This window comes from Carassius gibelio, chromosome A17, assembly GCF_023724105.1.
Source record: "Carassius gibelio isolate Cgi1373 ecotype wild population from Czech Republic chromosome A17, carGib1.2-hapl.c, whole genome shotgun sequence".
Taxonomy (NCBI): domain Eukaryota; kingdom Metazoa; phylum Chordata; class Actinopteri; order Cypriniformes; family Cyprinidae; genus Carassius; species Carassius gibelio.
The window spans coordinates 8156932-8169779 of record NC_068387.1 but is presented as its reverse complement, the minus strand read 5'-3'; the positions used below and the strand labels follow the sequence as shown (position 1 = coordinate 8169779).

Genomic DNA, 12848 nt, shown 5'->3' with positions numbered 1-12848 from the left:
TTGGCACCACATACAGTATTGTTCAAAATAATAGCAGTACAATGTGACTAACCAGAATAATCAAGGTTTTTAGTATATTTTTTATTGCTACGTGGCAAACAAGTTACCAGTAGGTTCAGTAGATTGTCAGAAAACAAACAAGACCCAGCATTCATGATATGCACGCTCTTAAGGCTGTGCAATTGGGCAATTAGTTGAAAGGGGTGTGTTCAAAAAAATAGCAGTGTCTACCTTTGACTGTACAAACTCAAAACTATTTTGTACAAACATTTTTTTTTTCTGGGATTTAGCAATCCTGTGAATCACTAAACTAATATTTAGTTGTATGACCACAGTTTTTTAAAACTGCTTGACATCTGTGTGGCATGGAGTCAACCAACTTGTGGCACCTCTCAGCTGTTATTCCACTCCATGATTCTTTAACAACATTCCACAATTCATTCACATTTCTTGGTTTTGCTTCAGAAACAGCATTTTTGATATCACCCCACAAGTTCTCAATTGGATTAAGGTCTGGAGATTGGGCTGGCCACTCCATAACATTAATTTTGTTGGTTTGGAAACAAGACTCTGCTCGTTTACTAGTGTGTTTTGGGTCATTGTCTTGTTGAAACAACCATTTCAAGGGCATGTCCTCTTCAGCATAGGCCAACATGACCTCTTCAAGTATTTTAACATATGCAAACTGATCCATGATCCCTGGTATGCGATAAATAGGCCCAACACCATAGTAGGAGAAACATGCCCATATCATGATGCTTGCACCTCCATGCTTCACTGTCTTCACTGTGTACTGTGGCTTGAATTCAGAGTTTGGGGGTCGTCTCACAAACTGCCTGTGGCCCTTGGACCCAAAAAGAACAATTTTACTCTCATCAGTCCACAAAATGTTCCTCCATTTCTCTTTAGGCCAGTTGATGTGTTCTTTGGCAAATTGTAACCTCTTCTGCACATGCCTTTTTTTTAACAGAGGGACTTTGCGGGGGATTCTTGAAAATAGATTAGCTTCACACAGACGTCTTCTAACTGTCACAGTACTTACAGGTAACTCCAGACTGTCTTTGATCATCCTGGAGGTGATAATCGGCTGAGCCTTTGCCATTCTGGTTATTCTTCTATCCATTTTGATGGTTGTCTTCCGTTTTCTTCCACGTCTCTCTGGTTCTGCTCTCCATTTTAAGGCATTGGAGATCATTTTTGCTGAACAGCCTATCATTTTTTGCACCTCTTTATAGGTTTTCCCCTCTCTAATCAACTTTTTAATCAAAGTACGCTGTTCTTCTGAACAATGTCTTGAACGACCCATTTTCCTCAGCTTTCAAATGCATGTTCAACAAGTGTTGGCTTCATCCTTAAATAGGGGCCACCTGATTCACACCTGTTTCTTCACAAAATTGATGACCTCAGTGATTGAATGCCACACTGCTATTTTTTTGAACACACCCCTTTCAACTAATTCAACTAATTGCCCAATTGCACAGCCTTAAGAGCGTGCATATCATGAATGCTGGGTCTCATTTGTTTTCTGAGAATCTACTGAACCTACTGGTAACTTGTTTGCCACGTAGCAATAAAAAAATGTACGAAAAACCTTGATTATTCTGGTTAGTCACATTGTACTGCTATTATTTTGAACAATACTGTAGAACGGGTTTTTAGTGAGGAAAAGGTCTAATGTGTTTGCATGCATCTTATGAAGCGGTTCTAGCAATATTATAGCCTCCATCACATTCGAGGCAGTTTGATTCTGCTGGGTGATGGATAATACTTGACCTCTTTTGAATCATTCCTGTTTTCAACCCTGTCCTCACTTCATCATCTCTCTCTCCCCACACTGCTGTATTTACGGGTCATTCACCACAATATCTGCAGATACACCGCTTTAAAACTTCTGTAGTTCTGCAAACTGATGGGATAGACGGCTATACATGACACTGACAATACTGCAGATCTGGCTTTAGGATTACTTCTCCGTTGATAATGATATAGTGATGTACACGGATTTTCATCATCATTTAGTGGTACTTCAAGTAGCCGAATGGATCAATTCTGTGCTTTTTCTGGTTGCTTCCTGTTTTGATCTCATGACTGTTCCTCAGGAATGATTGATTGTACATTGACAGGATTCTGAGGGATGGATTTCTGCAGCTAGCCTTGGAATGTAATTTGGTTTTGAAGTGAGATGTTGTGGCAAATGCCGAATACTTCCTTGGACGGCTGCTTCAGCGTCTGCAGACTCCACTTCCAGCCTGTCATGTGATGAGCTCAGTTTCTGATTTGTGCCCTCTTCCGATCCTCATGCTTTTCTTTTTTTGCCTTGTTTTTATTGTATTATTGAAAATAAGATATGAGTCTTTAAAATTATTAAACAGATGCTTTATTTTACAGAGAACAAGAATAATGAAATTATATATGTACAAAATTACTTTTTTCTGTATAAAGAGAATCACAATGAGAGAATTTACTCTATTTATTCAAAGCTTGTTCTTATTTTGTAATGGCCGGTTCAGTCTAATAAGATGTACAGAACTTTTTGAAGCCTACTAAGTATTTATGTCATGCAATGAAAGTAATAAATGAAGTTTTCTCAACAACTGGAGCTTTCTATTTTTTTTTTTTTCTGAGTCTTTGTCACAAGATGCATTGCACTATTCAGAGATACAGTGGATATTAAGTTCATATACCCAGTTTTTGTTGGACTAAATGCTGAAATCATTATATCTTACTGTCTAGCTGTCCAGATCAAAATCAGATTGCTTTTGGCTGTGCTCTGCTCCAGGGGATGTGACTGTCCTGTCCAGTGTGTGCATGTATGTGAAGATCACACAGAGCAGGCCTTTTCTGAGCATCAGTCTCTCAGCTCTTCATCATTAATAAACCACTAATGACAGCGAGAAGGAGACCTGTAACCAGTCGAGTCCCAGCAAGTCTGTAGCTAAGTTCCTTATAATGTAGCGACCGGTTGGGATTGTGTTGAGCTCCCCATCTGCCCAGCTTAAAGCTGTATGCTCCCGCCCGCTCTGCAGCACCCTCACAATCTGTGCCCGCTTTCTGGAGAGTGGAGACCATAGTCCCAGAAGGTAGTTGCATTACTGTGTAGATGCATTACGATCCAGATCAGTCAGTGGTTGATCCACTGAATTAGTATTTAGTTGGTAGTATGTTTTTGTTTTTGTCGTTAATGGCTGAGCTTTCTAAAAGTGCTAACAACTTTGTTAGACCAAAAAAAAATAAAAATAAATCAGGTAAATCATCATAGAATATTTAGCAGTTTGTTACACTTTAATTCTTGTAATTGAGTATATTGCCCAGTATAATCACTTGTCTTGATACTAGTCATCTATGACACATCATATTTTGTCAAAACCAAATTAATAGTAGGCCTATAAATAATACTATATATATATATTGTTTTTATATATATAAATAATATATAATATATAAATAATATATATATTATTTATTTCACTAATTCCATTCCAAAAGTGAAACTTGTATATTATATTCATTCATTACACACGGACTGATATATTTCAAATGTTTATTTATTTTCATTTTGATGATTATAACTAACAGCTAAGGAAAATCTCAAATTAAATCTGCATCTCCATGAAGTTGGTCATCACTGCAAACCATCACTGACTGTGGAAACTTTACACTTGACCTCACTTATGTTTCCTTGAAGATGCTTAATTCACTCTTTGAACTCATTGTAGTTATTAAAATGTATCTTTTTAAATGCATGTTAGTTTGGTGGCAGTCAAATGCAATTATCTTGTTGAGCTTGAGCTATTTGAGCACTTCAGTATTACTGGAGGCAACAGTCCTATTAGGTGTCTGAAAGCCTATCACACCAACCTTTATCTGTCTGCTGATTCAGTGAAAGTGAGAGAGGCCATTGAAGAAGGTGAGTGGAATGGTTAAGAATAATAAAAATACAAGTTTTGATTCATTATAAAATTCTTTCTTATTAGGAATTGCAGCAGCTACAGTGAGTGGCCTTTGATGGAGATGCCTTTTTCTTCTCGAATGAGTATATTATACTTCTGACAACAATGAATTATTATAATTTTCCATAGGGACCACTTCAGGGGTTCTTGGAAGCTCTGGGGAAACTGCAAGGCACCCGGGCCCTCAAGACGTTACGTTCCTGGGTCTAGAGACAGACGAGGCCCTCTTCCTAGCGGGAGCCCCTGATGGCCCCATGCTGGAAAAGATCGGACCTCACATCTTCTTTGCCGATCAAATGTTGCACATGGAGGGAGCGCAGAACTTGGGACAGTGGCGGCTCATGTTTCCTGTGGAACAGCCCAAAAGTTTCAATCAAAGACAGTGAGGGATGTAAAAAAAAGCCATGTCAGCCCATCAGCTACTGCTCTGTTCATTCAGGTTGCGACAAGTGATCCTTTTTAATAAGGATTTTAAAGGAATAGTTCACCACAAAATAAAAAAAAAATACTCAAGTTGTTCCAAACTTGTATGAACTTTTTTTTTTCTGTTGAAAATAAAAGATATTCTGAAGGATGTTGGTAATCAAACAGTTGAGGGTAGCCATTGACTTCCATAGTATCGAAATACTCTGAAGGTCGTTGGCTACCAACCAATTTTGTGTTTCTTTGTTAAATTGCAAAAAACACAAACAAAGAATAAAATAAATAAAGGCCAGAATAGGCCAGTTTGTCAATGGCAGGCCCCCTTCACTGAGCATAAAAGCTTTGAGGTTGTTTACTAAGTTATATCAAATCATATATGAATAAATAACTGTTAAATATTCAATAGGTGGTACACTGTTAAGTTAAATGATTACATGTTGTAATAGCAAATGTTATTTAATTATGCCACAATCTAAGTATTAACTGCAGCTAAAATGCACCAACTCACCTTAAGCACTTCTGGCCATATTTCCCTTTTGCCTTGTTTTGAATGAACATCTCTGTTACTGTTTACCATAAAGGGCTGTTCTGCACTCTGTATTGTAACCTTTATACGTAATCTGAACATCATAATAAACCGTGAAGAGGAAATATGTCGATTTTTTTCTGTTTGGTGTGCAGAATATTCAAGTAGGTAATAAACTTTCCCATTCATCTGAAAGGGAGCAGTTTGGACAGCGCGAGGGATTTACTCTGTCGCAGCAAAACAAATGACGCTTTGCGCGAAATGACAGAAATTTCCCTATTTCTTTACTTCTTCAAATAACCCCGAGCTTCAAATTCCCACTGTGTGTGTGTGTGTGTGTAAAGTACAGTTACCATAGTAATGTTGACTGTTTTGAGGTTGGGACTTCAAAAATATTATTTTTTGCTCTTCTGTGAACCGCCGTAAACAAGTCGTTGTTTGAGAAACTCTTCCGGACCTTTGACTGGCGTTCAGTTTTTTAATCTGTCACCCTCTTTAAATATTATGCCTTATGACTTCTGTATGGTGCTCACTTTAGCTGGTGTTTGTAGATTATACGATAGTAACGAAGGGAACAGTAAACAGTTTTAATCTATGATTCAGATCACATGGTTAAGTGTCATATGACATTGATGAGTGGCTCGAAAGAAGGAATGAGAGCAGAAATCTTCCACAGTTGCCAATAATACACTCTTTTACTAATGCTGTCGTGTACCGCGATGAATTCAGAAGGATAAACAGATGTGGGGCTCCTGAGGTAAATCATGGAGAGTTTGGGAGTTTTGTTCGTTCTCGCTTGTGTTTTGGGTGAGTTTCTGAATCACAGCGAATTAACAGATCAACTGTGAGTTTTAACGTAACGTCAAACCACTGCATTTTAATATTTAACTTTTATCACTAAAAGCTGAGCTAATATTTTAAAATACATAGAAGTGCCATGGACGTGCGGGAAAAATTTAAAGGTTGTGTAAAACATTTCGCTTTGTGAATGAGCCATTTTCAAAATCTGAATTAAATGTCTATCTAAACTATATAAGTATATTGAGTTTTTTTAACCTCGTGTTTAATATTTTTGTATAATTGTATAATTGTTTAGCTGTTTTTAAAAATCCGTTTCCTCTATGTATGTATATGTATGTGTGTAAGTATTTTTTTTTTCAATACAGAGACACATACTACGTCTGAGATATTTTAACAAAACAACATTGTTCCTAAAGACATGCCTAAATCCAACAATAGGCTACTTGCAGAGCTGCAGAGCAAAATCAATATAACAACACAGCTCTGCTTAGTAAACAAAGACTATTTGAGTCATTGGTATGTCATGGCAGTGTTCTGTAGTGATTGAAGTTTTTATGACCTCTGATTCATTCATTCATCAGTGTCGATGCTATTTGTCAAATTACCCATTTGTGTGTGTCAAAGATCAAGTTCAGATGATCTGAAATGTTTATTAACAAGTCAGTAAGAGTCAACCAGTGAAAGCTTGGAAGAGCACGCACAGAAACATGGTTCCTCTAGCATTTCTGGAGTTAAATCAAATCATATGACCTTCCCCTCAGAATAACTGTATTTCTTCAGTGGGTTGCTTGTGTTGCTGATGGTGACCGGCCTCATGGCTAATGTGATTACATTCACAATAAGGACTCTGTTTGCCTTTCTGCTGATGGTTAACAACCATCATGCTGTGCCATTTACAATATACATCAACAAACCATAAAAACACACACAATTGAAGGAACGCGAGTGTGATTCAAGTGATGCAGAAAAACACAAATGAGAAATCATATCATATTGACTGCTTTTATGACCTTTTTTTGTGCTTTATAAACTTTTTACAGTCCATAAGTGTTTAAGACTATTGTGTCACATGATGTTTTTGAACGTAGGAGTGGTGATGAGTCAGACAACACTCAGTCCTGCTGTGACCATCACCACAGTCAGTGTAAACATGACCACTGCTGCTCCCAGCTGCTCCGGCCTCAACACCTCCACCTGCACGGCCTGCGCTCCTGGCTCTTATTATGATAACGGTGGGTGCTTTTGGGTGTGTTGAGAACAGGAGTCGGTTTCATTTAGATTTCGTGTTGTCTTAAAAGTTGAAGTTGACACATGCACTTTCTCTTTCGGTGGTCTCAGAGACGCTGTTGTGCTCCTGCTGTCCCGAGGCAGGCCTGTGTGTGTTACCCGGAGCCTGTCTTCTGTGTGTCCAGGGTTTCTATCAGCCTCTAGCAGGACAGCAGGGCTGTGTGCCCTGTTCATCTGGGTTTTACAGCAAGTGAGAGGAGAAAGTATTACACTGTTGTTTATTCAAAGCATACGCAGTCTTTCCATGGCAAGGCTTTAACCACTTTTTTCATTAGTGTCACTGGAAGCCCCGTCTGCCAGCCGTGTCCTACTGGGTCCTTCAGCAATAACACGGGCTCTGCCTCCTGTGCAGCCTGTGCACCAGGTAACAAGTCACATACATACGTATATGTAAATTCATTCATTCTGTTTTCCAACCTAAATAAATTGACATATTGAGGGGTGCAGAAAAAAACGAAACAAGCAAATGCAATTACATATTCAAATACTGAGGGGAAATACAAATTTAAATGTTTTGAATTAAAATATATAAAAGTGTATCATTGTATTTTTCACTGAAATTATTCACAATTATTATTTATTAAATAAAAGTACACGTATGTATGAAAAATAAAAAAATCAGTATTATATACCCTTACAGTACAGTTATGAGATGTAAAATGTAATCTAAAATTAAGCATTTAATAAAACATTGAAATATATATCGTACTGTTGTTATTTTGTTTTTTTCTTCTCCTTTTTGCATCAGGTTTCTACACATCTTTGCAAAATTCAACATCATGTAACCCATGTCCACAAGGCACATACTGCAAGTAAGTGTCTTTTCTTACCACAGCACGATAAATAAATACATCTCAGGCTTTGAGTAATATACTTTTATTTATATGCACCTTTTTTTTAATTAGAAAAATTAAACACTGGATATTTAATAACATTTAGTTTTATTCTTGTTATAATTTTAAGGAATGATTACAACATCTTGGTGTTTACAGATGAAATGCTTTGATGTGTTTCATAAATGTTGAATTAAATGGCTATTAAAATGAACCATCTCCATGTATAGGCTTGATAAAGTTCTCTCTGTTGATATGTTAGTCGTCACAGCTGGGTCTTTGCAGTGCCACAGAACTGACAGATTTTCTTTGTTAACATTCTCCTTCCTGCCTGTTTGCTAGTTCCTCCAGCTGTGCTCAGTGTCGGGTCTGTCCCGCAGGCTCAGAGGCTCTACGGACCGCTTCCAAAGAATATACACCTTGTCGTCCAGGTATCTTCTTCTTTTAGCCACATTGCTTACTCAAATTATAGGACAACGCAAACTAATGAAATCTATCTTTGCGATTGAGACAAATGAATCCACGTTACTCATTACACGTAATAGGACAGACGTGATGAAATCGATCATATCAGCATGATACAATTTTTGCCATAGTACATAAATTAAGGTCTTTTTTATCTAAATCTAAATTTCCACACTTATGAAACGCAAATCATGTCAATATTTTTGACAGGAATGCACAAGCTTGCCCATCAAACCATGTGTCAGATTTGCAGCAGTGGTTTCTATCAGATCCACTGGGGCCAAGAGAACTGTGACCTTTGTCCTGAAAACCACTACTGCCCAGTGAGTGATTACTTCCTCTAACACACACACACACACACACACACACACACACACACACACACACACAGTCTTTACCGTTACCACTGAACTTGTTCCTCTTGCTTAAAATGTAAATCATATACTGTTTTTTTTAATACTTCCTTGTTTATCTAAGTACATTTTAAATCAGAGCATATTTATGATTACAAATGTGTCACTACAAAGAATAAATGTACTTCTGTCTATATAACCCAGAGTCCTGATGTAAATCCGATCCTGTGTCCCACTGATGCGTTCTGTCCTGAGGGCAGCACGGCCCCTGGTTACTGCATGGAGACCTTCTTCAGAAAGGCAGGGGAGACGTGTGAACTTTCTCCTGTTACCATTGCACTGCTTGTCATTGGAGGAGGAGGTATGATGGTTTACATCACACCTTCTCTCAGCTGAACATTGTTGCCGGACCAAAATCGGAAAAATGTCAGATAAACAGATAAAAATCATTCTGCTAAGCTCCGCCTCTTTGCACACATGTGTCATTTTGGTAGAATTGTGCTAGCAAAGGTCCATTGTTTACTGTCGATAGTGTGGAGATGCATGAAGCACAGCTCCCACAGAAATCATTTTCAAACCAAGCAGCTTTCTGTTAGTCAACGTGGCGAGTCCATGATACACTTTATCCCCTTGTGAAATCTGTGTGGGGAAATCTTTCGCCCTAATGCAAAACTTCCTGTCTGGATTTCACCCTCAACAATTGGCTGAGCAGTGGTAAATGTACTCAGTCATACAAGCTAAATGCATTATATAACTTAATTAAATGGTCAGTCTTAGATTTAAGATTGTTTGTTCGTGTTTTAAGTCAGGGTTCAGCAAAAGGTCAGTTGTCGCTCTTAAATAATTCTTCTCCTCCGCAGTGTGTCTTCTCTTCATCATCATTTTGGTTCTGCGGAGGAGAAGAGATAATGACAGTGAGCTTTCCCTTGCCCGGACCCCCCTCCTGCGAAAAGACCGCCCACCTGCTCGCTTCTATGGGATCCCTCGTGATGCTGAGCCTGTTTATGCAGGCTGGTGACATTACCATGTACAAACCTCACAAATTTAGTCTGAAAGTTTCTATTTAGAACTTAGAACTATTCTAAGCTTTACATCGGTAAGATACTATTAAATATTTAATGAATGAAGAGCACTTTTCTGCAGTCCATTTTTAAAACCTGTTTACTACCGACTGTGTTGTGAAGTTTCATCTCTTTTGATTCTGACTGCTTTTCAAGTTTGTGAAGTATGAGGAACCATTCAGTATTTTGGGGGGTGTTTTCTTTTTGTATCGATATGTTAAGCCATTGCACTGAAAGATTTTTGGACTAAATTGCTGTTTATTATTATTATTATTATTTTGGTACCACAATGTTTGTCTTCCTAAGGTCCTGAAGGTATATTGTATCATATAAATAAGCAGTATTTCTTGTATTTAACATGTGATGTGTCTCATATTAATTTTAAAATATTTTGGACAATTTCCAAGTTGATAAACTGGAATAAACAGCTTTTCACAACTTTGATATAAAAGTGTGGTGTCTCTTTGCAAGTGTGATGGATAATTCCTGAAACTTTCCTTCAGAAATCCCCAACATGTGCTTTCAGTATCTGAACTGTCATATGACAAACCCAGTTTTATTGATTATACTTAATTATTTATATATTAAGTATATATAAATAATTAATAATATTATAAAAATTTTATTTTAATAATAAAAATCACATGGTTATAAAAAAAATATTTTATCTCTTATTGCATAATTATATATTATATATATATTTTTAAATATTAAAGCCATAGAAGTTATACTAATGCTGCTGGTGCATGCATGCCGGTAAGGTTTCAGTGCTATATGGCAGGCAGAATTGACATAAAACTATGGCTTTAAATATATTTTGATAAGTAACAATTGTATTTTGATGAGACATCATTATAGTTTGACTAGTCAGAGTAGTAATTAAAGATATTTGCAATTATAATTGGACAAGCAAGAAATCTGAATAGAAATCTCTTAGACTTCAGTGATGGCGTCCCTCCAGCTTTATTCTGTGTCACATCCAGCTGTAGTGTTGATTTCCCCTAAGTAACTGTCTGTTTAATGTTAGACTGTAGTGATGGTGTCTATCTAGCTTTATGTTGTGACATGTCCTGTTGCAATGCAGACGTTCCCCAGACTTCAGTCTGTCAGACGGAGCACACTGTGACACCTCAGTCGAGCCAGCTACAGGATAATAAGACAATTATTGGTCAGTTTATGAACATAATGCAAAACACATGCACACTTTAATCTGCAATTCAATGGTTTATGCAATAAATTGCCTTTAATAAGCACTTTAAGGCTAGTGGATGACTAACATGGAAATGATTGTTTTTTTATATTAAATAAGATTTCATTCAATTTTTTATTTATATATGAAGTTATGAAGTTGTATATTTTACACTGTAAAACAACTATGACCACTACAGTTAACTTAAATAGTTCTTTAGTGTGACAAAAGAATATTAAGGCTGATTGACTGATTTGTCAACAACACCTGTTATTTATCTTTTAACAGACATCAGTTCATGCTGTTATGAAATTGGGAGTCAGCTGTATGAAGGTGGCTTTGGAACCATTTATGGATCAACTCATTTGGTCTATGGCCTTCAGGTATCAATTTCCAGCACTTAAAACATTTATCTAGCTAATACATTTTTTATACTTGTCCGACTCTACTTTGCAAGCACTGCCTACTAGACCAGTCAGACGTGTTTAGACATGGTCTACATGCTTAAAATTTTATTCATGAAAATATCAAGGGTAAATGATTGAAATGCACACAACTGAATTGTAAATTTTACACAAATCAATCTTTTTAATCTTATCTCATATTAACATTAATCAAAGACTATAAATCATTTTTCAAAAGTCAAACTGCAGGTATCAACACTTTTTCCAGGACTAGTTTAAATCCAGCTAACCATCATAGCTGTCTCTCTTCTAGGACAGTTATTCCAAACCTCTTCCACTGGAGGTCGCTCTGCAAATTCTTGCAAATCAAGACCCCAGGTTTCCTGAATACATTTGTGAAAAAATAAATAAAAAATGAAAATAAATAAATAAATAAAGGCATATACATCTCAGTTTGTATTCAGATACGATATCCATTTTTTCCAGTATGCTTCACATTTCTTTCGGGCACATCTCAGAGAGAAAGTCAAATGTTCCATTACATAAATTTCCTTAACTATTTCTATCCATTCATTAATTGTTGGGGAATCTTTACTTAGCCATTTCCTAGATATTGTTTTCTTGCTACCTGCTAAAAGTATTTGTAACAGATATCTATCGGTCTTTCTCAGCCCTGTTGGTAGATTTCCTAAATATATAACACTGAAATTAAACTCAACCTCTGAACCGAATATTGATCTAATTACCTCCATCACCTCTATCCAATACAAAGAAATAATAGGGCATTCCCAAAAGATATGGAAGTGACCAGCAGACATATTACCATACATTCTCCAACACTGACCATGTTCAGGATTGTTACTCTGTGTCTTTTTTATATTAGGGGTTATAAAGAATCTTAAAGAGTTCCCTCCACAAACCTGAGCTAGAAGTGGTAGATTGTGTCCTGCATATATTGGACCAGTCATCTTCGCTTATCTTTATGTTAGCTTCTTTCTCCAGCCTCTTTTTTTTTTTTTTTTTTTTACATACATTGTTGAAAGTCCCCTGTCTAACTGTAAACATCAGTTTTCTGTTAGTATTACCCTCATATGCATCAATGAATACCCTAATCAGGTCTTTTCCCTTCTTTCCAGTAGTTTTAATATGTTTATCAAAGTGGTGTCTCAGTTAAAGGTATCTGAAAAAAATCTTCCTTCCCTAAATTCTATGTATCCATGAGTTTTTTTTAAAGTATCCAAACCGTCAGTGGAGGATAGCATACAGTACGAAGTTGATACCTGAATTAGTCCAGTGTTTAAATCTACTGTCCAGTCCAGCTGGTGTGAAATCGGTATCAAATTTCACCCAACGTAATATTCATAAATTTCCTTATATTTTTAAGTAGTTTGTGCCAGATATTAAGAGGGACTGTCATCCAATTATGAACCAAATTCTTTAAGAAGAGATACTAATTTAGGCAAACTTGCATTAGGACTGGTAAGTGTCTCGAGTATGTCATCCGCATATGCACATATCTCATTTTGTGTGTCCCCTATTACTACCCTCGTTATATC

At 36.8% G+C, this 12848-nt stretch overlaps 1 protein-coding gene and 1 pseudogene across 2 annotated transcripts; both read left to right on the top strand.

Annotated features, from left to right (window-relative positions):
• The first annotated feature begins 3514 nt into the window (after positions 1–3514).
• On the top strand, positions 3515–5147 carry LOC128031601 (cytosolic 5'-nucleotidase 1A-like; annotated as a pseudogene).
• A 111-nt stretch (positions 5148–5258) lies between these two features.
• Positions 5259–10150, top strand: LOC128031416 (signal peptide, CUB and EGF-like domain-containing protein 1). 2 transcript variants are annotated; one of them, XM_052619668.1, is made up of 9 exons: positions 5259–5706; positions 6789–6932; positions 7039–7177; positions 7263–7351; positions 7736–7799; positions 8163–8251; positions 8496–8608; positions 8843–8999; positions 9499–10150. In XM_052619668.1, exons 1-9 carry the CDS (start codon positions 5664–5666, stop codon positions 9654–9656), a joined length of 996 nt encoding a protein of 331 aa, XP_052475628.1. In that variant the 5' UTR covers positions 5259–5663; the 3' UTR covers positions 9657–10150. The 2 variants fall into 2 exon arrangements, with proteins under 2 accessions (XP_052475628.1, XP_052475629.1); XM_052619669.1 differs by having other exon boundaries at positions 5282–5656.
• The last annotated feature ends 2698 nt before the right edge of the window (positions 10151–12848 follow it).